We start from the raw sequence: 27,847 nt of genomic DNA on the forward strand, positions 1-27,847 counted from the left end.
TTTTTTTTTTTTCCTGCATAGAAGAACTGGGATTTAGGCCAGAGGTGCAGGAGGTGAGAGGCTTCATCAGAGACAAAGTGGGGAGTTAACAGGCAGACTGACCAAAATACACTGCTGAGGAGAGGAGCTGCGAAACAGCTGCTCATCAGGAAAGATCAGGAAAATCAGGAAAGATCTGCTGTATTATGTGGGTCAGCTCCCTGGTCGGGGGCACTGAACTGAGGTCACTTTGCCTTGGGAGGGCCATAGCTTAAAAGTCACCTCCTTAGAGAAGCCTTCCTTTGTTCTCAGTGCCTTCATCAGACTGTCTTTAGCATGTATCATACTTGTGATTAGCATGTATCATACTTGTGATTAGTTACCTGTTCTATTATGTGTTAATGATTTCTGACTGGTAGACTCTGAACTCTACCAGTATAGGGGTCACGTGTCTATTTGCTCATGTAGTCATCCCAGCTTCTACCAAAGTATTTGGCACAGAAGGTGTCTAAGTGCACACTTATTCAATAATACACTAATTAATAAATTAAAGTATTATGTCTTCAAGGCAAATGAGACCAAAGTGCTCCTTTTGAGAAAGAAGTAGCCTAAAAGCTACTTCTTCATTTTTTTTTTTTATTTTCACTTCAGACTAATCTTTTACCTTTGTGTTTTTAGTTTTTACTGTATCTGGTCTGATGGTCACTTGGTGCAAAGACTCTCATTTTAGAAAGGCAGCTCTATCACCCATCTTGAAGGGTAATGAGAATAAGAAGAGAAGAGAAAAGGCAAACACTAAAACTTAAACATCTAGCACTTTAAAAAAATTGGCCCAGTTTATTTAAGGGGTATCAGAAGACTTTCAAAAGAAATACCAATAGGCTCCTGAGTGGGCAGATGGAGAAAGGTCAGAAATGTACAGCTGAAACTGGTGCTGCTAGTGGCTTCAGCCATAAACATTAAAAACTTAAAAGTGGCCCTCCCTGGTGGCGCAGCGGGTTAAAGCACTGCACTAAGAAGCTGAAACCACTTCCGCGTGAGTTCGATTCCCGCCTGCCCCAGAAGTGACCACATGGTGTGGCAGACCTCTCCTGACCCGCCTGCTGCTCCCCTCAGCAGTGTACTTCGTTGATCTGCCTGTTCTGCTCCCCACTCTGTCTCTGGTGAAGCCTCTCACCCACCCCTGAGTCTCTGGCCTGTACCCCAGTTCTGTATGCACAAATAAATAAATCTTAAAAAAAAAAAAACCAACTTAAAAGTATAAGATGCAGGAGAACTTGTCCCGAATGTTTATCCAAAACTAGCTGGATATGTACTTTTGGAAGAAACAGTAGGACAGATGGGTACAATTAACAATTTCCTCTTCTAGAGAAAAATAGAGAAGTGGGAGGGGCAGTATGGGGAGTTCAGGGGTGGTAAGTTTTTATAGTAAGTCCTGAAAACATTCACGGCATTATATTCATCAGAATCATCCCCAAATCCTAGCTTCCTCTTAGTTCAGCTAAGTTCAAAAGGGCTTTTAGAAATAAGGCTCCTTTAATCTTCACAGCTTTGTGGTAAACTATACACCCTTAGAAAGCAAGAGGGGGATCAGGTCTTCTTACTCCACCTCAAAGCCAAGTTGAGGCAACTTGCTAAGGCTCCACTGTGGCAGGGCCAATTCAAAAACTGCTTTTTATATGCCAGAAGTTGACCTTACTTGCGGACTTGTTTCCAGTTTTGGTTTTAGTTGAACATACAGTATAATTTCCTGTATTTGGCTTCCATTTTTTTATATGTGCCTGTGTCACTGCTGTATGAAATCCTTAAGGGTGGAACTTTGCAGTTATTAAAAAACAATACACAGGCATCCCAACAGTATGTGTATATATGAAAGGTCTCTCTCTCTCTTACACACATACTTTGAGACACATATTTTATTCACAATACCACAGAATTGTGGTACCCCAAAAACGAGTAAACCAACTGGTGAAGCCAGCACCAGTGACTTAGTAGGTTATTCATTTTTCTCATAAGCAAAATAAGAAGACAGACACGACTTCTTAAGTTAAGAAGCTGGTCTAACCCGACTGTCTTATAAGATATTTCCTGACAATATATACAAAAGGGTTGTCCTAATGCAAAGATAAAGCCGTAAATCTGAACGAAATCCAAGTTCAGGCTTAAAGAAATGGCAAAATACTCTTCAGTACTGTCACTGTCACATAAGTTGTCCACCCTTAACAACTTAGAAAAGATCCAGAAGACCTCACTTGGACTTATGTGCCACAGCTCTCCTACCAGATGGGTCACTGGTAACCTAACAAGAGGCTTGTCTTCTCTGCCAACAACTTGTGGTCAGGCCTTGGCAAGCGACTGAACCTCTCTCCATTTCCCTTTCCAAATCAGGACTAACACTGTGCCAGTCACATCACAGAGCCACTATGAGGATTAAGCACAATACAAATGTGAAACCTCTCGAGCCTGCCGGAAGACAGTGTCTGAATAGGCTGTGGAATGTCATCCATGTACAAACAAAACATACTGCAACAAAGAACAAAACACAAAAGATCTGCAAAGGCTTACCAGGCTGAAGGACAGGTTCGCTTGCTTTTCTACCTTGCTCATAGCAACCAGATCTCTTTCTATCAAGTTGACTCTGTGGGTAAGATTACTGACTGTCTTATTCATCCCCTCCAGTTTAAGATCATTCTGTCTCTGGTACCCCACCAGGGCACTGTTTACCTCCTCTAAAGAGTTGTGAAGGTACAGGATACCCTGGAGTGGAAATAAATCACGTTGTGGAATCTAGCTAGAGACAGATACTAGACCAGCAGGCCAGCAGCACTGAACAATTATGATGTCAGGTTACTGAAGTAAATTCCTTTTCCTAGTTTAGATCATCGACTGTCTGTCTGTTTTGTCCCCTCTACCGTCGCCCCTCCCAAACGGCTCCCAGCTTACTCCCTCTGGAATTATTTGGCCTCAACTAGACAGGAGGTGGGAAGGAGGAAGAGGACTACCTACATGATTCACTCTTTGGTCCCAGAAAGCTGAGAGCTTGGGAATTGATTTCCCAATGTTTACTTCACCTGCTGGCAGGAAAGCTTACTGGGTTATTAACTGAAATGCCCATTAACCTAATTTGTCAGAACAAAACTACCTTAGGAACAATACCAATTACTGAATTGGCTCATGTAGCAAAACCATAACAAGTAGTGCATTATTTAGTACAAGATTCAATTATTTTTATTGACATCCTCTAGTACTGATTGCTACTTAAAAAGGAATGATGACTATAGGTTTTAAAGGGCATTGGAATCAGCACAAGAATTCTTTGTAGTGAAGATTTCTCTTTAATGTGATTCTGAACTCAATATCCATTCCCCTCCTCTTGTCTTTAGACTTTTGAAAATCCTGATTTTCAAGGAAGTATGTGCTTTTTAACATTCTTAGAATTTACTATGGCTCAAAAGCGCCATCACTATGAATTACACTGCTATCCATCCATCTTTAACTTGCTGTTTTTCATAAAGGGTTTCATGATAATCTGGCCATTCTGTGTTTTTTATAAGTGAAAAGGAATTTACTCCATGGATTGACATGCTGGGGGAAAAAGCAGAGTGCTGAAGATGAGGTAGGGCAGCATCTTGGCTCCCTAAGATAGCAACACACATCCCTCTCTGCTCAGCTCTCAGGCAGGCAAATAAAAGCAAGGCCTGCTAACACCCCACAACACTGAGGCCCGATGACGCAGGCTGCTGCATCCCAAGTGTACTGTGGTCACAGGCAGTTAAATCAGAGACAAAAAGTACCTGTTTCATATTTTCACTGTGGGTTTTACTGTCAAGTTCTGATGTAGCTGAAGGTGATGGAATGATCTGGTTGCTTCCATTGGTCTCCATCAAGAAGTGCCGATTCTGTTAACAGGAATGGAGGTTAGCATAGCAGTAAGTAAATACTATGTTTACTTATGTCCCAGAACATTCTATCCTCTCTCAGGGGCCAATCACAGATCAACAAGCATTCCCCAGGAATCTAGAGCATGTCCAGACCTGTGCTAGGCCCTGAAGGCACTAAGTACTTTTGGGGATGCCCAGTCGGAAGCATGGGCTCGGTCAGCAGCACTCAGCTTACCTTAAGGCACTGTGATCTCCTACTCTTTCTCAGTTGCTGAATGTAATGAACTCCCTAGAAACTAGTCCTCCCCATTAACTGCATGCCTAGAGAAACTCACTGTAAGTTCCAGTCTGAACCTTGCCAGTTTGAACCTTGCCAGTGTCATATTTCCTCAGGACTAAAGAGGTTTGGACAGTCAAAGAACAGCCAGTTATGTAACCACTGGCTTTGGGCATTGAGCACAACCAATCATGTACATTATTAGCTTTTTAGTTCTAACAGCACAAGCCAAGATTTATGTTTGAGGGTTACCCTCCCTTACCCATCTGCTTCCAAGTGTTCTTTGCAGACTGAAATATAACATGTTCCTATACACTTTTTCCCTTTAGTGGAAAAAAACTTTTCATGGCTTAATCTTTTACAGCCTACAACTATGACTTATTCAGTATAAAGTGTGTCAGCAGGAGGATTACTACTGGCAGCCATGGAAATTTAAAAGAGGTAGATTTAATTATAAAAGAACGCAACTGGTGAATATAAATGTTTTTTCTTGAAATCTGAAATCCTAGACATTAACCCTGCTTTCATAATTAAAAAAAGACAGCAACAAAGAGAAAAGGAGAGTTAAACTTTCATAGTTCTATAAAGCATGAATTTTTAAAGAAAATATTTGATTACTCTGAGAAATCCTCAAGCTATTAAAACAATAAAAGAATCAGTACATTAGAAAGGTCTTTATTATGATGGAACACGACTTACTCAGTGGCAACTTAGAATGAGAATCCTGGGTGTCCAGACACCTAGGTCAAAGCTTTTCCTCTGGGTCAGTCCCACTACATAACAGTGAGGAAAAAGAACATTCTCTCTTCTAAAGCCCAGGTCTCTTTGGAACCAGCTGCCTAGTTTAAACTTGAAATGCCGAAGTTTGAAAAGAGCATGTAGGGCAGATCTAGAAATTGGTGGAGGAGCTAGGGGAGTTATGTGGGCTTTGAATATCCCATTTCATGTACATATCCCTTATCTCCCCAGCAAGAGAGCAAGGGTTGTGCCACCTTATTTCATCCTTCACAAATCCTCCATGAGCTGAGTACCCATTAAGTGATTAATTAAGGTCTCTAAATACTGCAGACAGCTTCCATCTGCACAGTATTAACAGATACTTGAAAATAATTCCTGAACACTGCAGGGTTTGCTTCTGTCTGTTATCTGTGCATCATAACCAAGCATCCCCAAACTTGTGGCTTAAAACAGTAACAACTCATTAGTTCTCATGATTTTGGGCTCTGCGGGGCTGGGGTACGAGTCCTATTCACATGGTCTAGGCTGAGGTCACACATTAGGGCTTCATTTAACTGGGAGCTTGGCTGGTGCTGGAATGTCCAAGATGGACTTTCATCCTCTAGAGCTCCTTTTCACCTGCATTCTAAGAGTGCCACCCCTTACCCACAGAACAGAGAGAAATAATAGTTTGTTTTAAGCCACTATGCTTTGGAATGATCTGTTTCATAGTAATAAATAACAGATGTTTGCTTCCCTTTCTATCTATTCCACTCTCAGGAATTGTTTTCTTACTGCTGTATCACCTCCAGCACATCTGCAAAAGATTCAGCTTTTAATTCTATCCACTTTAACTGCTCAATTTATAAGCTGTATAAAAAAAATGCATATTGTATCTTTTGAAAAGGTACACAGTAGGATGTTTAGACAAATGGAAAGTTAACAATGCCACTATATTACACAGAAAAAGGTTGGGCAGAAAAATGCTAAATGTATATCATTTGTAGATTTCCTTACCATATCACTTTGCAGTAACTCCATGGTTTTCTTGTGTTCATCTACGGTTTTCTGTATTGCCTCCACAGCAAGATGGACACTGTTTAAAGTATTGCCAATGGAAGCTACACTCTGAACAAAAACATGTAATAGGTTCACTGTTTTTTTGTTTTAAAAAAATTTAATAGTTTTATTAAGTGATAACTGACACATATTCAAAATGTGTAACTTGATAATAACCATCACCCCCTCGTTGTAATTTTTTCCTCCCAATCCCCAGACAACCACTGATCCACTTTATATCACTATGTATCAAATATGCATTTTCTAGAATGCTACATAAATAGTAAACCTGACTATGCACTGTTTGGGGAATGTGGCTTCTTTTACTCAAGTGTAATTATTCTGAAATATTCCATTCTGTAGCTACTCCGCATGTTGCTGGGTAGCATTCTGTCTCACAGCTTATTCATCTGTTGATGGACCTTCAGGTTGCTTTCAGTGTTTGACTATTACAAATAAAGCTGCATAAACATCCATGCCTCAGTCTTATTGTGGACATATATTTTCATTTCCTTTCATCATATGCTGTCTTATCACCACAACACCTAGGAGGTGAAATGCTGATCACATGACAGATGTATGCTTAATCTTTAAAAATATTGCCAGGTGAGTTCCAAACTGGCATTTTAAATTCTCACCACCAGTATGATTCTGGTTACTTTACATCCTCCTCATTTCAATTTTAGCTGTTGTAGTAGGAATGTAGTGATCTATTACTATGATTTTATTTTATATTAAACACTGACCTAGAAGAGATCACTGCTCTCTTCTGAGACATTTCAGGTATCTTCTATATGACACAATTCACAGGAAACATACATACATATACAGACTACCTCTCTGTCAGTAGCAAATGGCAATTTCTGAGTGACAATGAGTGGAACTACTTTTGGCTTTTGGAAATTCAAATTGCAGAGATAAAGAAAAAATTCTGTTTGACAGCATTTGTTCTTCCTCTACTTTAGAATTCTGTTAACAATTATTAAATAATGTGAGATGTGGGTAGTTGCTTACTTTGCTTTCATTAGATCTAATGAGCCCAAGTGGACTGGAGACTTACAGATATGATTCAGAAACCACCCTCTCTAAAAGGTCTATCCTAAGGAATATACAAAATATACTACTTGACCTTTTATTAAGATATACTGACAATCTTACAGTGTCAAGTTAGTTTTTTAGTGAAGATGACTTTTATTATACTATATTCAGAATTCAAGAGAACAAGAGATGACATTTTCAACATTAAAAAACCCCCCAACTGGCCCTCCCTGGTGGCACAGCGGGTTAGAGCACAGCACTGAGAAGCTGAGGCCACTTCCGCATGAGTTTGATTCCCGCCTGTCCCGGAGGTGACCACATGGCGTGGCAGACCTCTTCTGACCCACCCGCTGCTCCCCTCAGCAGTGTACTTAGTCAATCTGCCTGTTTTGTTCTCCACTCTGTCTCTGGTGAAGCCTCTCACCACCCCTGAGCCTCTGGCCTATACCCCAGTTTTGTATGCACAAATAAATAAATCTTTAAAAAAAAAAAAAACCCAAAATCTAAGACACCCGAAATTAGTTATTGAAGATGACCTACTACACTTCAAAACTGAGCCACTTGTAATAAAAGCATTGTTTGACATTATAAATGCACAGTTTCCCAAAGAGACAACACACCGTGTAGAAGTCTCTAGTCTAGGATGTTATCTATGCAAACTCTACAGTCACAGTAGCCACAGGCATACAAAGACATCTACTGTTAGAGGAGCCTCACTGGCTGGATATATGAGCCCATCAGGATGCAAGAAGATAGTGGGCTCTTGTTTAAGATTGTTTTTAAGGAAGCAGCTGACAGAGCCATGTGAACTCTATGCAAAACCCTGAACAATATTTTCACCAACAGCAAAGTACCTGGCACATACTAGAGAAATCTCAACAAATGTTTACTGAATTAACGAATTAAAAAAAAATTCCTTTTCTAAATGAGATTGCTGCCAGAGTTGCTTTTTGGCTAAAGGCTATAGATACCAACCCTTTATCCACTTTGGCCCTTTGGGAATTAAGGTATGAAGAATTTGCCTTCATCAAAGTCATCCCATGTTACAAGCACATGACCACACTGGAGAAATAGCAAACTGGAGAGACTGACCATACATAGGTGAGTGGCTACAAAAGAGCTCTCTTCTGAGAGCTTATTGGTTTAGGAATTTCTCCTTTATGGAGATAACATGTTTACAGAGCTTCTTTTAAAAGTCAAATATCTTAGATTTGATAAACACTATTTGGTATTCCCTTGCTTGAAAACCCTGCTTTTATTTCCTGCTTGAGGAGACGATATTGTTTATGTTCCAGTTAAGCATCTTCTCCCTTCCTTCACCATTCATTCTCCTCACCCAGCTCTAAAGATCACCGAGTATTATTCATCTGGTTGGTTATTGCCTCTTATTCTGGACCTGAATCTTAGGGATCAATAAACAGAAATTCTGAATTAGTGCTTGTCTAAAATCCAGAGTGCAGGGCATATACAGAGGAGTGAATTCTTGAGAAGGCATGCACATTACCTTTATAAAATCCTATTATTTTCCAAAGTGCTTTTTACCAATTTATACTCCCCTGAGGAGTGTTTGAAAGTTTTCTTCATTCCACACCCTTGCCAACACTTACTATTTCCTGAATTTTTAATTTTTGCATTTCTTTAAATGACCTTTTTATTTTATTTTCTCAACTATGGATACTAGCAGCAATTAAGAGCAATGCCTATGTCTAATTGGCTGGCTGTCATAAGGGCACTGTAGATGATGAATTGCTTTCTTCCAGTAGCTGATTTCAAGTGGCAGGTTTTCACGGAAAAATTATAAGAAGTTAGAATTACAGCAGTAGGTTAATCTCAGTGCCCATGTACAGCACTTACCTTCTGAAGACCCTCTACAGTGGCAGGCAAGCTAATTAGCTCTGCAGCTGACTTAACATTGGCTTTAAGGTGGTTTACTGCAGAAGTCAACTCAGTGATCTGAAAGGAAAAAGAATATGGAACAATGACAACAGAATTTGTCGAGTGAGTACTTCCTTCACAAACTCTAGAGCTGATGATGTATCAAGATGCCCTTGGATTTTGTTTCTGTGATCCAGACATTATACTCTGTTCAGCTCATAGGCATAGAGGGACTATAGTTCCTTGGACAGACTTGAGATCTGGGAAGCAGCAATAATGCCCCTTCTTGCTCTATCCAATTTAAACACTAGTGCCAAGAGGGAAAGGCAAGCGTTATTTTTTACCCTATTCCTGGCAGTTATAGGATCCAAAAATCTTAAATTACCCCAAAGATGCAGTGATTACAGCACAATCTTTCAACAACTGGACAAGAAAGCTAATGATCAAGAACTCCTGAAAGATTTCATTTGGTAAAAAATAACACCTCAGTTATTTACTGAACTTTTGTTCCTGCCCAAGTGGGAATATATATCACAAAATAAAAACCCATCACCACAAAATAGTCTATAGGAACTGTACCCTGACAACTTGAACAGCACTTTCAACTACTTAGGGATTTAGTTTTGGTTTAACAATGTGATTAATATTTCAAATTCAATAGCTCAACCAAAGCACTACTTTGTACCCTGAAGGGGCTCAATAAATACCCACTGACTCGCTGACTGATGCAATGAATGTATTAAAATAGGAACTGAATCAAAATACAATGTGTCTCCCCTTTTGCTATTTAGGAGTAGAATTCTAATAGCTGGGACTCTTATCTTGAATGGGGACTAGAGGAACCCATATAATACTCAATTTTGAGCTGTAGAGATCACATCTAAGAACCTTGTAGTGTAGCTCAAAACATTCTTGAAAGATTCTTAGTTTCAAAATGCTGCTTTCCTGTCCTAAGTTCTTGGATGAAAACACAGATTTACCAATAGCAATTATATTTAGAGCAGCTTCACAGAGTAATCAACCAAGCTTCTGGGCCCTAATACTATGGTAGGTACCTGATGGATAAACAACAGTAAGCCTGATCCCTACTCTTTCCTCTGACAGATGTTTGGCATCTTCTCTGTGCCAGACACTGCTGGAAGCACTGTGGAGACAATGGCCAACAGGACCATGAAGTTTTTACTCACATGGAGCTTACATTCTAGTAGAAAGTATCAGATAATAGTAACATTCAAAGAATTTAAACAGAGCTCCTGGAGCCAGGAGCAGTTTGTTCTGAATTGGGGAGTCCAGTGGGGAACCAGGAACTGAGGTCTTTTCCTTCTCTTTCCTTTTCAGAGGCATAAAGTGAAGGGTTTCACATTAATTTTTATTCATTCATCACTGCAAAAAATTACTTTAATTGCTATTATATACCAGTGGTGGACACCACAAATGTCAGTGGCTTGAAAACATTTATATCTTAGTGCAAGGAAACAATTTTATATAAGAAAAATATAAAATAGTGGGATGTGCTAGAAAAAAAATTAAACTGATAATTTGCTGAGTGACTGGCTAATGACTAAAATGGATGGTCAGAGGCCTCTACAGGGAGATGACATGTAAACTGAGATCTAAGTAATGAGAAGGAATTAAACATACAAAGATTGAATGAAAAGGGAATTGCTTGGGCAAAGGGACCAGCAGTAATGTTAGGGAAGGGAGAGTTAAGGGGAAAGAAAGAGAAGACAGGTGGGGAGGAAAGCAGATATAGATAACATCATCAAAGAAACAGTTGAGTATTGAATGTAGCAGGGCATAAAGTTCTGAGAAAAGAATGTCAGTGCCTGCTAAACGGGACAGGCTTCACTGAAACAGGACTCAAATCAGACCGATGTTTTACATACAAAAACAAAACAGATATTTTTTCTAGGTCATAAGGGTGAGCATGACGTTGTGGAACAAGCAGGGAGACACAGCAAAGATAGGCTCAAAAATACTTTTTTCTTCATAGCGTTTCTCAAAGTGACTATTTATTTATATGATTATTTGATTAAGGTCATTTTCCTGTAAGCTCCATGTTATCTAGGGCAGTGTCTGTTTTACTTTCAACAACGTTGTCTGGCACAAAGACAGGAGCTAACTAAGTACTTATTGAATGAATGTCTGACAATGAACCCCAATGTCTGAGGTAGACATGAGACGGCTAGTCTATGTCGAGTAGAGGATTGCGGCTAGGAGGTAGGGAATAAGGTTAGACAGTTAACTATCTCACCTGTAAAATAGCATCTGCAAACAACAATGTGTTGTTGTGTGACGGTTTAAAACAACCATATTACAGAGATGTGTGATGTTTTAAAAATGTCTACAAATTTTTGATAGTCCACCCTTCAAAAGGTGGAACTTAATTTGTTTTCTCTTGAGTGTGGCCTGGAATTAATGACTCGCTTCTAGTAAAAAGAATAAAGTGAAAGGAGCAATGGCAACTCTGGAAACTAGAACATAAAAAGGCTCTCTATGCCTTCCTCTTTGCCCTCTCTTAAGAGAGAGAAGTGGCTGGGGAAGCCAGCTGCCATGTTGTAAAAACACTCAAGTAGCCCCAAGGAGAGGTACATATTGAGAGGAACTGAGATCTCTTGCCAATAGCCAGTTGAATGAGCTCCTCCAATTCCAGTCAGGTCTTCAGATGTTTCAGGCTTGACTGATATCTTAGCAATAACCCAGAGATATCCTCGTCAGAACTGTTTCCAAATTTGACCCACAGGCACTGTGAGATATTTGCTGTTTTAGTCATTAAAATTTGAGAAAATAAAATAGCAACAGATGACTAATATAGATTATAAGGATATATACAATTAAAGCTTTTAGAACAGTACCTGTTAAAAACAAAATGCCAAAGAGGTGCTAGCTTTTTTTATAGTGAAATTTAATAAACACTTAAACAAGTCTCCAAAAGATTTCCAATGTATTAAAATAATCATCAGCATCCTGATGCTGTTCATTTAAATACAAAATGAGCGAGAAACCTCAGGCTACAGAGAAGTGTTCTGCAAATGACAAACCTCTTCACAGAAGCAATTACATCAAGGAGGTCTTAACCCATGCGTTCAGAGATGAATACTCTCAAGCTCTTAGAGGACACAGAAGCATGCACTATTCAAGGGGCAGTAAACTGTAAACTGGAGACTGTAAACTTATTAGATTATCTAGGAGTATCTGTCAAAACCTGAAATGTTTGTATCTTTAATTCAGCTATCCATCCTTAAAGATTACTTCACTGCTTCCTTATTTTTAACAGCAAAACACTAGAAATAATGTAAATGTCACGACATATGTAGCTATAGTCAGTGAACAAAGGAAACAGAACAGTAAATCCTACACACACACACACACACACAAACACAGAAAAAGGGACTGGAAGAATGCAGCCCAGACTACTGACAATGGGCACTTAGAGGGTTGAGGGTGTGTGTATGTGTGTGTGTGAGAGAAAGAGTGAGAGTTGGGGGCCACATACAGAGATGGGGGTTGATTCTGTATATATTTATAATTTACTGTCTAAATCTTAAACATATATTAACATATCACTCATAAAAATTTTAAGACAAAACGTGGGAAAGAAATACACATTTAAGAAAAAGATATCATAACACTTTGGTGGGGACTAGACAAGTTTCCATGGCCCTTTTCCCCACATCCACGGCTAGGCCTTCTTGTAATACCCTCAACCATAAAGTGCTAGGAAGGAGTCTCTTTACTCAGTGTCTCAAAGTGTGTACATAGTTGGCTCAAGGCTAACGTGATAGGCAAGAATATGGTTATTTTAAATGCCTTATCAATTTTGTGGTTACCTTCTGGCCACCTGATGTGAATCAGAAGTACCTCAAGAATTGATAGTGGCCCACAAATAGCCAGTAGAGCAAGTTGGCAGCTACCATTTCATCCCAAACCAGACAAGCAGCAGAAAGCTAATGCAAGTAGGATAAGATGAGGTACTGCCCACCTTCTCCACATCCCAAACACTCTAGGGTGTAGGGTATCAGCTGCCTCACTGAAACAGTAAGCTCTGAAGAGCAACCAGTTAAAATTAACTCTCTAAGTACCAAACATCACTTTCTTCTTACTCACTTACAAGACCTAGCCACCCACTGGTCACCAGTTATATTTCCACAAACTGCAAAGCTGTCTAGGAGTTCCTCCTTACCTGCATGACCCCCCAGTGGAGGCCTGAAATATAATACCAAACTCTATACATGCTGCCTATGAGAAGTTTAATGTATAAATCAGGCATGGCAAAGATTAGGAATGACTAATAAGTGCCTCCCTGGTGGCACAAGGGCTTAAATACAGCACTATGAAGTATCCACAGCCACTGCAGCATGAGTCTGATTCCCAGCCAGGGAGGTGACCCACACGGGGCAGCAGATGTCTCCTGTCGTGCCCGCTGTTCCCCTCAGCAGTGTATTTCAGTACATCTGCTTGTTCTGCTTCCCACTGTCTCTGGTGAACCCTTTCATTCCCACCTGTACCCCAGTTCTTGTATGCTAAATATTTATTTTAAAAAATGAATGACTAATAATAAAGCAGAAAAGTTACTACAATGTGCTGTAATACGTGCGAATGTAGTCTTTCTTGCCCAAATTCCTTGTTGTTTGTAACACCATGGTGACTATGGGTGGTAAACTGACACCCCAGGTAAGGGGGACCACTGTATTCCATTTTTCAGTATTCCTCTCTTCTGTGGCACAACACTCAATTTGGTAGAAAACTACAGCAAAGCCACATATGTAGATGAAATGGAGAGACAAGGGGCACTTTCTACTGATATCTCTGGGACTGTTCTGCTTTCTGACAGACACTGTAGAATGCCAGCGGGGAGTGGCACATTACAGAACTTATTTATTTTTTTTTTTTTTAAGATTTATTTATTTGTACATACAGAACTGGGGTACAGGCCAGAGGCTCAGGGGTGGCGAGAGGCTTCACCAGAGACAGAGTGGGGAGCAGAACAGGCAGATCAACGAAGTACACTGCTGAGGGGAGCAGCGGGCGGGTCAGGAGAGGCCTGCCGTGCCATGTGATCACCTCCGGGGCAGGCGGGAATCAACCTCATGTGGAAGTGGCTTTTGCTTCTTAGTGCTGTGCTTTAACCCGCTGCGCCACCAGGGAGGGCCTACAGAACTTATTTTTAAAAGGCACACAGTGCAATTCAAAAACTCTAAAACATTGAATTAAGTAGAAACCACTAAGAAAAAAATCCCACATTCTAACCAAAAGATAAGTTGTGATTTTTATGCCTATTACATGACTTTTCCTTACCAAATTAAAAATAGCTAAGACCACTTGCTTGCCTATTGCTTTATAGTATTTTATAATATAAAGGCTCAAATTCTGCTTCTTTGGGGCTAAAATTAAGTGTCCTTTAATAGTAAATAAGAGTTACTAAAACAAGCAATCATTAATGATGAATGAATATGGCCCTAGCAGGGATGTGACATCACATTGTTTCCATTTTATCTAGTGAGCCCTTCCTGAATCCTATAGAGGAAATAAAAATGAAAGGTGGAATGGAACAAAGAATACAGGCACTAAGACCTTGAGTATTTTTAATGTCAACACAGCTACATAGCTGTGTACAAAAATTACTTAACCTTTTGGGCCTCAGTTTTCTCAGCTATAAAATGGATACCTCTTCTTACTCCATGGGGCTAAAGAAGCAAAAAAGGAGCTTGCATGTGTAGTGCATCTAAGTGTCTGCAAAAAGAAGGCATTCAATGAATGACAGTCATCTTCATTGCCACCACCACAGCATCATTGCTGCCATAACCTTCATCATCATGATCAAAGCTTGGAATACAGTGTACCTCTTTCTAGTGCAACTGTATCAAAAATAACTATCACATAAGATATCTGGACTGAGTGCCCAAAAATATAATGTGCTATAGGAGAAGGGCGCTCAAGCTATTGATAGCTCTTGCTGACATATCCTTTCTTCTAGCCTCTCTCCACAAAAATATAGCTAGAATGAAATATAAGTCCTCAAACATACCATATTTTTCATTCACCTGTGCTTTTGCATACACCATTCTCATGATTTGCAGTTAGGATCTAGACAATTGCAGCAACACTAAGTGAATACTGAATTATTGCTCTTAAGGGAAACAAAGGATTGTGTCCCTGAGAGCCCTCTGGTTATACCATTTTCACCAAACGATCACTATAATACATGACCTTGTTCTACATGTGCTTCTGTTTAAAGATACCTTGGTTAAGGCATACTGTTGAACTTGACCCTGAAAGAAGCTTATTTCACACATGCATTTTTTCTCTAAAACACACCACAGCCTTCTTGAACTTAGTATGAATTCAGCACTATGTTTGGGGGACATTTTGAAATCAATAACAAAAATGCCTTTTGACTTATTGAGCAAAAAAAAGTGCCTTTGCTCTAAGCATGCTTGCCTGGCCAACAAAAATGTGAAATCATGACACTGAATTTATTGAGAAAAGGATGCTTGTCTATGGTATGAGAGCTGAAATAAGGCAGAAGTCACTGTTTGACCTGATCTGGAACATCTGTCAGGTAACTCAAATTTTTCGCCACCATATGCCTATCAGTGAACGGCCATGAAAGCATCACAAGTTTAGAGTCTGGGGAGTGAGTAGGTGAATTTATAAAAATGGAAACTGCAAATGATGAGGATTAATTGTACTCATGTTTTAGCTAGAAAATTTTTCTCTTTCTGCAGAATTCTCTGACCAGCTCCTATTTGCCCTTCAGGATTCAGCTCAAGATAACTCTTTTTGAATCCATGTCCTATAAAAGCAGCTCACTAAACATTTGTAAGAATGAATGCGGAGGAGATTCCCGGATAACCATTGAGTGGGTTAGGGTATAAAATCAGAAGTTTCATGAAACAGAAAAGTAAATGAGATTTTACCTACTGGTTTAAAGATTTCAAGGTAAAACTTGACTTTAACTTATTTCAAACTAGTGGTTTTTATTTCACCACCACCCCCCACCCCCGGCTGCATTAACTTTAATTCATACTGTGAAAAAGATAGTTCTTGTTCAGATAATACAATTTCTTACTGTTTAAGCCACTTTGAATGCTTAAAAAAATTTGCCGGTAAAAGCATTTTAATTGAGAGTTACCCGTAGGTATAAAACATGGTTAAATATTATTTTTATCATTAGATCTATTTTGATTTAGGACAAACACAACTTATTTGAACAGATCATCAGAAACTCAGTGATGAGCTCCCTTTGGAGACACTGCCATCACACTCCATGAGACTGCTCTGCATCAGGCTGGTTTCATCACTTAGTATGACCAGTTTTGAAAATCTACTGAAACTAAAATGGAGAGGTTTTCAGTTCAAATATGAACTCAGTTTAATTATGAAGTCTTCGGATTAAAGTAAACTTTACAGCTACCTGCCTTTCTAGGCACTTCTTACATTAAAAATAACAGCCAGTCACTGGATTAAAAAGATGTGGTACATATATATACAATAGAATATGACTCAGCAACCAAAAAAGAGAAACACATGTCTTTGGCAGCAACTTGGATGGAGCTGGAAAAGATCATGCTTAGTGGGATAAGCCAGAAAGAGAAAGAAAAATACGGGATGGTTTCACTCATAGCAGGAGTATAATGGACCAGGCGAGAAAATAACAAGAATAATGAACAGCCATATACCAGAGACATTTTGTGGGGGTGGAGTGGGGAATGGGCTCAAAAATGGGGTGGGGTGGGGAGGGAAGTGCATGGGATTATGGTGATGGCACACGGGTGACTTGGTGATGGGAAACCCGCGGGGATTACAATTGAGATGGGAAAAAAAATGTACAAAATGATGTAAAAATAAACTGTTATAAAAAAAAAAAATAACAGCCAGTCAAGAATAAAATGATTCTTTGGTTTCTAGATTTCTGGTGAAAGAGCAGTTAGAAACCGAAATGTATACTATACACAGGTTTGAAAACCTATGCATCCTCTCACACCAAGTACTAAGCTCCCTTTCTCACTCTTCCTATGTTGATTTACAAGGAGATGGGAAAAGAGGACAGTCTTTTCATCCTGAATGATCCCCTCACACCGAAGATAAACTCTATGGCTATTTACATGGAGTCCATGGTTTGTCTCAGTCAATGTTGCTATTTACCACTCAGTGCTTCACTGTAGTATACTTTCATTTGCTGTGTAAAGACAGGCAAGGTCACAGTTTATCTAACTGTTTTTATGAAAATTAAAGGAGTAAATACCTGTTCTTTTCTAAATAACTAAGAGGATGAAAACCATATATAATGCCCACCATTACTTCATGAATACGTTTAAAAAACAACACAGAAGTGAATAAAAAATAAAATACCACAAAGCATCTTAATATTAAGGGTAAGCTATTGCTTTCAGAAATTTTTATTTCATTTATATATGTGTATGTTTGAGTTCACTATGGGCTCCAGACAAAAGTTTGAAAGCTACTGGCCCAGGTCATAGATCTACAGTCTTAAGTACTGACATGTCCTACACATGTACTACAGCTTCAGACATATTTGCAAGAACTTAATTTTAGCACAGTGCTTCCTGCAATTGAACTCTATGACTCCACTCTGAATAAGGGACTTCGCTCTTATCCCCAGTGAGGGTACTTGAGTTTTCTTTTCAATGAGTACGTCTTTTTACTAAACTATAAAAACTGGGATGTGATGTGGCTACAATTATCCAGTGGCAACTATGACATCTTATACATAATAAAAGCTTTATTAACACCCTTTGCATAAGCCCTCCCTTTTCCTCTGACAAAGCCCCTCATTTGTAATGACTGCCTAGTGAGATATGGCCAGTTTAGGGATTGGAAAGTTTTTGCTTTTCTGGCCAAAATATTTAATGAACTTTGCACCTCCTCCCGTGCTATCCTAGAATGACTATCATTAGTTGTCCAGAGTTGTTTCAGGTCAGTGTACAGCACTATACTCCAAAGCTAGATCTGTAAATTTAGAAACTCTATTAAACAAAATAAGTCCCCATTAGCTAATAAAAATAGGCTATCCATTTTTTTGCCAGGTTAGAAAACACTCTTTTGATACCTATACTGCTCCTTGGGAAAAGCTGAGTAACTAAAGCTGTTCTTTTGCATAAAAAGGTTAACATTTTAAATACTTGGTAAGTATGTAATTCTTACTTGCATTTAGTGTGTTGGAATCTCAATATACAAAACACCACTTCTAAGAGATAAATAATCTGGAGCTCCTTATACCTATACATTCTCACTAAACAACACAAGTAAATATTCATTGCTTACACCAATGTAAAAATCATACTTTTGCTACCTGCTTATTCATTTCGGTGATGTTTAACCAGGCTTTGTTCAAGCCCAGCTCTCCAGATTCAATCTTCTCAAGTTGCTTTTGTTTGCTGAGTAGTTCCTCATTAAGTTTGGGAATTTCTTGGAATGAGCTTTTCTGATTAGATTCCACTAAATGCAAAAATAAGAAAAAATGTAAGTAGTCATAAAATTCCCTTGTGGCTTCAAAATAAAAATGATCATAAATAGTAAATGAGTTAAGATTAATTAATAAAAGTTAGTTCTAGGAGGATGATATCTGAATTCATGGCTAGCAACCATACCGTGTCTTTAACATTAAAGCTCCATTTAACCCAGGGCTATTTTTCATTACTGGCAATATGGTTTTAAAAAGTCAGGCAGCTGAAAATGCCAACAAAGAACCTTAGTGGAGAGCTGGGTTTGGATCTCAACTCTGTAACTAAGTGTGATCTTGCACAAATTACTGAAATCTGTGAGCTCGGTTTTCTCATCTGCAATGAAGAGATAAAATTTATTTCACAGAATCGTTAGAATTAAGAGAAAGAATAGCTGTAAAATAGTAAGCACAGCTGGCCAAGTAAAATAAATGATAAATGTTAAATACTGACCAATTCAATGAAGGAGTTTTTGATGAGTCAGTAAGACTTACTCCTTTAATATGGAAGCTAGCGTCCTGAGTTAGGCCTCTAAATGTTTACATTTACTCTTTTCTCTTTCAAATCAGTCAAAGACAAGGTCAGTTTTACCAACTTTCAAGTACTGTTTGGAGTAAGATTTTAAATCTTTTTCATAAATAGCAATGTTTTCTCAAATCAACTCAAAGCTCCAAGTGAAATAGGAGGTAAAGGAAGTTGTCAGATGACATATAGGAATATTTGACCATTCTGGGAAACATATGTCCTAAGTGGTTTAGAAATTTGCCAACATGAAGACAGAGTTCTGAAAGTTTTTTTCTTTCTTTAAAAGTATTTTTCGTGGCCCTCCCTGGTGGCACAGCGGGTTAAAGCACAGCACTGAGAATCTAAATCCGCTTCTGCATGAGTTCGATCCCCACCTGCCCCAGAGGTGACCACATGGTGTGGCAGACCTCTCCTGACCTGCCCACTGCTCCCCTCAGCAGTGTACTTCCTCGATCTGCCTGTTCTGTTCCCCACTCTGTCTCTGGTGAAACCTCTCACCGCCCCTGAGCCTCTGGCCTGTACCCCAGTTCTGTATGCACAAATAAATAAATCTTTAAAAAAAAAAAGTATTTTTCCTTTTCATGGAAAATAAAATACTGATAGTGGTCCTTTGGAGCAAACCACAGACTGCTTAATTAGTATTCTTTAAAATAAAAAAACTGGCATAAAGAACAATATAGAACAATTTACTAAAATGTATGCTCCAAGATTATTTGCTTTGTTCATTTCTGTAGGATCAGCACCTGGACTATATAGGCCTGGCATGTTCAGGCACTCAGTATTACTGACTGACCAAGGCTCGCCTTTGCTTATGTCCCAATGATGTTTCTCATCACTTATCACTCCAATCTCCTTTCTAGCCAAGTTGCCTTTCCTGACACACCAGGGTCTTTAAGCCTTGGTGACTGCACAAGCTATTCTTTCTCCCCAGATGCCCTTGGCTTGCCCCTTCTTCATTCCTATGACCTTAGCCTAATTAATGTCTTTCAAGATTTAGCACAAATAGCGAGGTTCCTATCTTGAACCACAAGAACCTCTTTACCACTCCGAACTCCCAAGCACTTAACACACTGTGCTGTAACTATTTCTGGCTCTCCCACCAGATTGAGAGAGAGTTACTTGAGGACAGGTCTTATTTTTTACATATTCTCAGGGCCTAGTATAGTGCCAGGTATACTGAAGCACTCAAATGCTTGTCAATAAAATGATTTAGGCTATGAAATGGAGTGAGTATTATCCTATTAAGTGAAATAAGTAAAATTTAATTAACTCAACATGAAAATAATCTGACAAAAGTAGGGAGTGGTAGCATATAGATTGCAAGCAAGCTCAGTATCTGAAAATTCAGAAATATTAATAAATCAAATAATTAAAATTTCAGAAATATGCAACATTTTTTTTTTAAAATAAATAAGACTTCCTGAAATGCTTTAAAGCATTTTTTAGAAAAGATTTATTTATTTATACATACAGAATTGGGGTTCAGGCCAGAGGTGCAGGGGCAGTGAGAGGATTCACTAGAGACAGAGTGGGGAGCAGAACAGGTAGACTGATTAAGTACACTACTAAGGGGAGCAGTGGACGAGACAGGAGAGGTCTGCTGCACCATGTAGGTCAGCTCCCTGGCCTGGGATCCAACTTGCACTGAAGTGGCTGCGGCTAGCTTTGGACTGCTATGCTTCAACCCATTGTGCCACCAGCAAAGACCTATGCACCTTTTTTTAGTGTAACTTTTGATTTACACATGGTTATGCAGAGTGTGTTCATTTTATATGGCAATGACATTTACTAGTTCTAGCATTTAGAGTTTCGCTGCATTTGCTTTACATTTTTCAGTTAAGTTGTAAAGAAAAAAATACATCCCACACATGTCTGCTATTCTCAGATGGTCAAATGTCCCAAGGGAGTGGAGTGTGGGAGGGTTGAGGGTGGGAGGGCAAGAGGTGGAGAGAAGGATGGGGGGTGAGGGGCGGAGAAAGGGATGGTGTGTATGGTGTGTGTGGGGTGTGTCTTTCTTTAATGCAGTCTCTAGAATTAAGTAGAAAACATAGTAGAGGAAATAAGACAAACATATAACTTGTGCTGCAATTACTAACCAATAAACATATTAAGCTGACAAGTTCTTTGAACACTTTGGATCCTGTGGTCTGTATGAGCCAAGCAGGGATCATTCATTATTTGATTTGGGGCTTTTTAGGAGATAAGCCCAGTCAAGGCAACTTTATTACATAAGTAGAAGGAAATATAACAACAACAACAACAACAACAAAATGATTGCTAACTTATATTCTTTCAACAAGGAAAGCACATTTAACACTTAACATATAAATACTGAGGAAGAAAACTTCACTAGATCGTTTCCTGATGCAGTATTCTGCATACACCCTTTAGACAGAATACATATTTAGAGCAAATAGCAATACTTTATGTGCCTTTTCAGTTTCAACAAACTTTAATGTAATTATTCAACTTGCTATTGAGTCCTACCACATGCACAGACCTGCACTCAGCCTTAATGCACACAAAAGACCCTGAAGTCTATGGACAGCAAGGTGGCATCCAGGGAATTACTATCCAGTTATGGCAGCTGTTATAACAGAGGACTGAGCACAGTGCTTTGGTAGTGTTACTATTTCTCTATTTTTACAGATGGGAAAATGAAGGCTCAGAAAGAATAAGTGATTTAACTGAGTTTCACACAGTATGAGCAACTAGGATTCAACAGCACCAACTTCTACTCCTAACACCAGCATTCTTGCTGGTGTACTCTGGCTGTCACAGACAGCACATCCTAATGCCTTCATTAACACAAGGCCATTTTTAAGTTTTGCCCTAAATGACCAAATTGTTACTCTGCCTATTTGACTTTCCTTTTCTTCTAAATTCTAACCCTTCACTCTGTACCATACTTTCTCTTCACTTTGTTTCACAGCTGACAAAGATGGATGGCTAGAAACAGAATCTTCCTTAGAATAACTGCAGCCATCTTCTGAAGTAGATGGTTCCTGAAAAAGAATAATGGACTAAGAGTTTCAAGGCCAGCCAGTACTTTTAGCTTAAGAGTCAAGTTACAGCTTGACCACAGGAGAAAAACCAAGCCTCTCTGCTTTGTTTTCTATTTCAGACATCTCAGCAATCCTGCCTCCTTATTCTCACGATGTCTTAGAAAATTTATTGAAATAAAGAACAAGGGGCTCTGAACTTCCTGAAAAGGTATTAAAGCTAAGAAGTCTTATTTGAGTCAGTGACTTTGATTACCCTCTTGAAAAACAAGAATAAAAAATGAGCTTATTAAAAAATATGCAAAGTAGAGGCATAATACAAAGAAGATTACTTAAACTCACCAAGACTGACTGCATTTAGCCAAGACAGTGGTTTTCACAAAAACCCTTGGGCAAATGGTCCATAGGTCAGTACATGGACTGACGAGGTCACAGGTCCCACCTGCTAACCTCCCTTGGGGAATCCTGCTCTAAGTGCTGTAAAGTGCTGGCATTCTACTGTAGCAAACAAAAGCCAACAAAGCAGCTAGACTCACAAGTCCAAATCTGCTTCATTCACCTTGCTGACAACTGTAGGTCACAGGGGAACGCTGCTCAGTGGTACAGACAAGGTCTGCATAGATGTTGCTCAGATCTTACAGAAGAGGGTACAATTTCTGGCATCCTTTGGGCATATTATTTCCAGGGGTTGGCATTAATGAGTGATTAATATGTACTTGTTGACTGCCTACCTGCAGGTCTATAACATGTACACAATTTAAATATGTGTCTCTAAACAAAGAAATCCTCTGAAAAGCTTAACAAAGGTATAAATTATGCAAGTATCCTGTAAACACAGGGACATAGCAATCAGAGAAAAAAATCCCCATAGGCTAGAAGTGAGTAATGTCTTAAAGTATATAAATAAATAATTGCTATATATGATCAAAACAAGTTGTAGCATAAAACTAAGAGGCTCAACTAATTACTGAGAGATGACAGCACAGATAGCTGTCTTTGATGAGTACAGGTAAACATTGTTTCTGAGCATCTCGTTTACAAGTTTTGCTTATCATTTACAAATAAAATACTGGCCTTAAAAACACCTTGCAATATTGCTATGAACATAAATTCTTTCTCACATTATATATACTCTGATTCCATCAGGTCAAGAATGATTCTGGCAGAAAATTGTGCCAGAAATTCAAGGAGTATACACACACACACACACACACACATACACGTACACACACATAATTACATAATTTAAGGAATATCACTAGAAACATTATCAACACATAATGTTGATAATAACACAAGTATTAACTGTTCCTAAGTAGGTTAAATAAATTAAATAACTGCAGTTAGCAAAAAGAAGTTGGAGTAAAGGAAAGCTAGGATGTCATGATCTCCTAAGGCCTAAGGTGGGAAGTAAGGAAACAAGTCTAATTCCAGTTCGGGGGCCAGATTTCATCATGGCCTTAAAGAAAAAAAACAAAAAACAAAAACCTGGTGGCCAGTTTCCTGGCACTACTAAGGTAGGATATTTGAGATGAACTAGAAACTGGGCCCTTAGCTTAGAAAATTAGCTCTTGAAATCCAGAACCAAAGATAACAGTATTGCTAAAGGAAGACATTTTGGTTGTATCTGGTTGAAGCTTATGATGCAAATACAACTTGGGGGGTGGGGAGAAAGTACTTTGGATGTAAAATACAACTAAATCTAGAGTATGTAAAACTTTAAAGAATAACAAGACAAGTATTTGTGACTTGGTACACAGTAAGCACTTCATAAATGCTGGCTATTACTATTACTATTGACTCCTATGCTCCTGTATCATTTCTGAGGAGTAAAGTGTTTGACAAACACCCCCACATTCTTTCTCAAATGGCTCTGTGAAGAGAAAGGGAATTGTCCTGTGTGGTCCAGGTGGAAGGAAGTTAACCAAGGTTCCAGACTCCTGGACCTGGCACTTCCCTTCTGTACCATAAGCACTGACTACAATCCCTTTATTTCAGATGCTATTTGTTCTAAGGTGCACAAAACAAGCACTTTTTCTGTTTGTAGGCTTAAAACAAACAGCTGTTTAACACATTCAAGCTGACAGCTTAGAAAAAGTATTAAGAAGCTAAAAAATGTGTAACTTCTCAGAGTGAATAAAACTCTTAATTTTTGCCTGGAAAAGAATCCAAAAGTATACTCTGAAAAGGCTGACCACTTACTTGTCCTAAACTTTTCCTTGAGAGCATCCAGATCCTCCTTCAGGGCAACTTGCATCCACACCAAGCCAACACAGGCCACGACACAGGCAGCAAGGATGACAAAAGCACAGAGGGGATAACAGATCTTGCAGCATCGTAAATAGTCTCCCCTAGTCAGAAGAACAAATTTAAGCAGGAGAAGTGAGCATAAGTACAGCTCTGCTGGAAAGAGAACATATGTGTCTCTATGCAACAATCTTCTCTAATGAGTAAACAGTTGATTTATCAGGGAACACACTTAACTCTGATAGCGGGTTGAAATGATTAAGTATGACCTATGAAGAGTTCATCTACTGGCTACAAAGGTTTCATGACATTGAGGGAGTTCCTGAAGGCCACAGGAAGCACCTGTGAGCACTGAGGCTCACGGGAATCACTATCAATTCAAGTCTAGAGACCAGCCCTAGTGAGGAAAGTATAAGACCAGGGCTTCTCTTATTCCACCACTCCTCTGCTAACTGCCCATCTATGTCTCTTCAATGTATACTACAGGGAAGCTTGTTTCCGTTTACTGAAACTTCATTAAGTTTTGAGCAAGTTTTACTGCAATGGAATGAGAGAAACAGGAACTGCAGATTGAAGACGACACCTGGTACATTCTAGCTTGCTGGCTTAGAAGGGAGAAAAGGTAGAAAGGAGTTTCGATTTCACACTAAATTTCAAACAGCATTCAGGCACTAAACTAACCCAACAGGGTACCAATTCCAGTTGCACTCTTCTATTCCTTCACGTACCCCTCCCCCCAAAATTAGCCTTAGTTAAAAATAAAGCTCATTAAAAATACAACTTTTCCTTTAACAAAATACAAGGCCACTGACATCCTAAACAATCGTCAAGGGACTCAATCTCTTAGACACCAACCTTGCATCTACATCCTCAGCACTACTCTTTGTAGTGTGTACCCTGAAAGAGTCTGAGGGCCCCATAAGGTTCCTTTTAGTCATTTCCCACCATGAATCCCAAATTCCCACTGTCCTCAAAGGTCACTTTGTCTAGATGGCTGCACCATCTAAAAGTGGTTTGGGGAAAAGCGTCCTCTTTATCTCCCCTTCCCTCCACCTATTCTCAAGGCTCTGGCTTTCTAGTTTGTTCCACACTATGTTCCCCTGCTACCCATGATGAGACTCACTAAAAGTACAAAAAATAATTAATCTGCAGTTTTAAGGTCTCTACTCTTCCATACTCTTAAAAAAGGTGTAGTCGCCAAAGCTTCTCTGATTCAATGCCTCTATGTCAGCTTCTTTGCTCCTCTCAACTTGGTTTCTCTGGGTTACTGGCATATTCCCCAAGTTCATACTCTTACCTTAGATTCAGCGCCCTTCTCCCTACTCAAAAGACAGATCTCCAACTTGTCCATTCGGATCCCAAGACTTTTCCCTAAGGCAATTCTCCTTTGCCTTCTAAGGCTTATGTTCTTCTTTTTTTTTTTTCCTCTAAGAACTCCTGTTTCCCTTCAATTTATTGCCTTGGTAATCCAAGGTGGTAGCTTTCCCCCCTCCCACCCTTCACCACTGCATAACTCACTTGACAAAGCGAGAGCGATTTCCAGCTACACCGAATTCCTCTTCCTCCTCGGAGCTAGACTCAGAGTCTGAGTCAGGAGGCTCAGTGCGAAGCAGGCGGTGGCCTGAGCCTTTCTTGGGCTTCTTTCTTCTGCTGTCCCCAGCCAGGCCAATCAATGCATTGAGCTCTTTGCGCTTTTTCATTTTCTTGTGGGGGGTGAGTGGAGCACCCACTCCTGAGCTGCCAGGTTCGTACCCGACGCCCAATTCTCTCGATGCCTTGGAGCTGCCTTCCAGGGTGGGGAATCCCGGGCTAGAGCCCCCTGGTCACTCCCACCCAGGGGTGGGACAGACCAGATCCAGTGGGGGCTGAAGACTGGAGCCCAGAGGAAACTGGAACTCAGATGGGTAGGGGAAGTCACATAGAGATGGCCAGGGAGCTGGTGACCCAAATGGATAAGGCTCTGGGCATGGAGTGTCAGTTAACTTAAGAGGGTGTTAAGGGAAGCAACCTTTGTTTCTCGAGAGGATAGGAAGTCAAGAATGAGAGATACTCATCCCTGATTAAGTAGATAATCTCTCTAAGGGTGCTTCAGGACCTAGGCAACGACTCGGATGGGTGTTTGGGTGGAATTCCAATAGAGAGGGAAAAGAAACTTGTTCTTGAATGGGAGAGAGGAGAAGTACAGAGCGAGACGGTGTGAACGCGCCAGTCTCTCGCTAGGTGGAGGTGGCAGCAAAAGGAGGCTCCTGTGGCTACAACCCCGACACAGCCTGGGCACCGAAAAAATGTCCGGGTCTGGGATGTTTACCGTCCTCCGGCCTTCTTCCTGAGTTTGAAGCGAGCCCAAGACCGAGAGAGACTGAGCGCCCAGCTGGGAGGGTTTGCCTTGGGAGGGGCCAGACCCGCGCTTGGGGAGACCCCAGCCCTGCAGTCTGGGCCGGGAGGAGGGTGGTGCTGAGGAGCGACCGCAGCTCAGCCCACCTGAAGCGCTCCCGCCCAGAGTTTGAGGTGTTCCGGCACGGGCAGTTCTCGGCAACTCACACGCGCCGCCTCCACTCCAGCCGCGACTCCGGTTCCCGCACGGGTTGCGGCCACGGCTGCTTCCAACAGGCTGGTGGCGGCGGCGGCGGCCGCGGGCTCCAAACCCGGGCCATCGCTCCAGCCCCAGCTCACTTCCCCTTTGGCAGCGGCCGCCGGCGCCGCCTGCCAGTAAGCCACATTTCCATTGGCTGCCGTTCTGAAGACGTCACACCCAGGCGCGAGCGAAGGCGGGGAGGCGGGGCGTTAAAGAGGCCCGGGCCCTGGTGAGAGCTAGGCCCCGCCTCCCTTGTGGGAGGGCCACGCCCCCAGGGGTGCCACCCCCGGGACGCGCAGCTCGTCAGAGTCCGGGAAGAATTTTGTTTCCTGATGATCTGGGGCGGTGGTGGGTACAGCGCGCAGCTGCTGGACCTGCTTCGAAAGTTTGCCAGGTGTCCCGGCCCTCACTCGTGAGCTGGACTGACCTCACCTAGAGGCTCCACCCCTCGGACTCACCGCCTGTTTATTAAATATTTAGACGTGTTACAGAGTAATCACCCGTTCGAACATATGAATTCATTCAAAAAATATTTATTTAGCGTTTACTATGTGTCAGAAACGTTCTAGAGCTGGAGATACGGCAGAGAACAAAATAACCACTCTCCCTGCTTTCCTGTGTAGGGATGCCAGATTTAGCAACATTAAAAACACGGGACTCTCAGTAAAGTTTACATTTCCAATTACAACGATATTTTTTTAAAAAAAGCATAAGTACGTCCCATGCAGCATCCAGGGCATCTATAAAGTTAATTGGTTGTTTACCTGAAATGTAAATTTAACCGAATGTTCTGTATTTCCTATGACAGCTTATTCCTCCAGTGTAGGGGAGCAACAGCAGGTGATTATATAAAATGTCAGGAAGTGATACGTGCTATTAGGAAAATTGAAACATGATAAGGGGTGGGGAATACCTGTGTGATAAGGGGACATTTGGCTACTGGGTGGCAAGAAGGGAGGGAGTTGTGCAATGGCCATGAGGAAGGACTGACCTGGAGGACATGGTATGACTGGACCTGAGGAAGAAGAGGAGAGCAGATAGGGAATGAGGTCAGAGAAGCATCTGGGTCAGTTCTCCAGGACCTTATGGACCACTGTGAAGACTTGGGGAAATCTTTGCTGCTTTAAGCTGAGAAGAGGATCACTGTGGCTCTTGTGTGGAAAATCAAATCTGGACAGAGTGAGGAACAAAAGAAAGCAAGTTGT

General features: G+C 40.4%; 1 protein-coding gene across 2 annotated transcripts in view; it reads right to left on the reverse strand.

The window, feature by feature from the left end:
* The window catches only part of EFCAB14 (EF-hand calcium binding domain 14), a 36,586-nt gene extending 9,851 nt beyond the window's left edge, over positions 1-26,735 (reverse strand). The window contains exons 1-7 of one of the 2 annotated variants that reach the window (XM_012722364.1): positions 25,586-25,886; positions 24,023-24,171; positions 18,143-18,288; positions 8,806-8,904; positions 5,872-5,982; positions 3,774-3,878; positions 2,545-2,736 (exon numbers count right to left, since the gene is read on the reverse strand). In XM_012722364.1, the coding sequence (XP_012577818.1) occupies positions 2,545-2,736; positions 3,774-3,878; positions 5,872-5,982; positions 8,806-8,904; positions 18,143-18,288; positions 24,023-24,171; positions 25,586-25,767 (984 nt within the window). In that variant the 5' untranslated portion in view covers positions 25,768-25,886. Of the gene's footprint in view, positions 1-2,544; positions 2,737-3,773; positions 3,879-5,871; positions 5,983-8,805; positions 8,905-18,142; positions 18,289-24,022; positions 24,172-25,585 lie in introns of both variants that reach the window. The other variant, XM_012722363.1, reaches the window with a different exon arrangement.
* Positions 26,736-27,847: the final 1,112 nt, after the last annotated feature.

The sequence above is a fragment of the Condylura cristata genome, unplaced genomic scaffold (assembly GCF_000260355.1).
Source record: "Condylura cristata isolate star-nosed mole 26May11 unplaced genomic scaffold, ConCri1.0 scaffold00008, whole genome shotgun sequence".
Classification (NCBI taxonomy): Eukaryota; Metazoa; Chordata; class Mammalia; order Eulipotyphla; family Talpidae; genus Condylura; species Condylura cristata.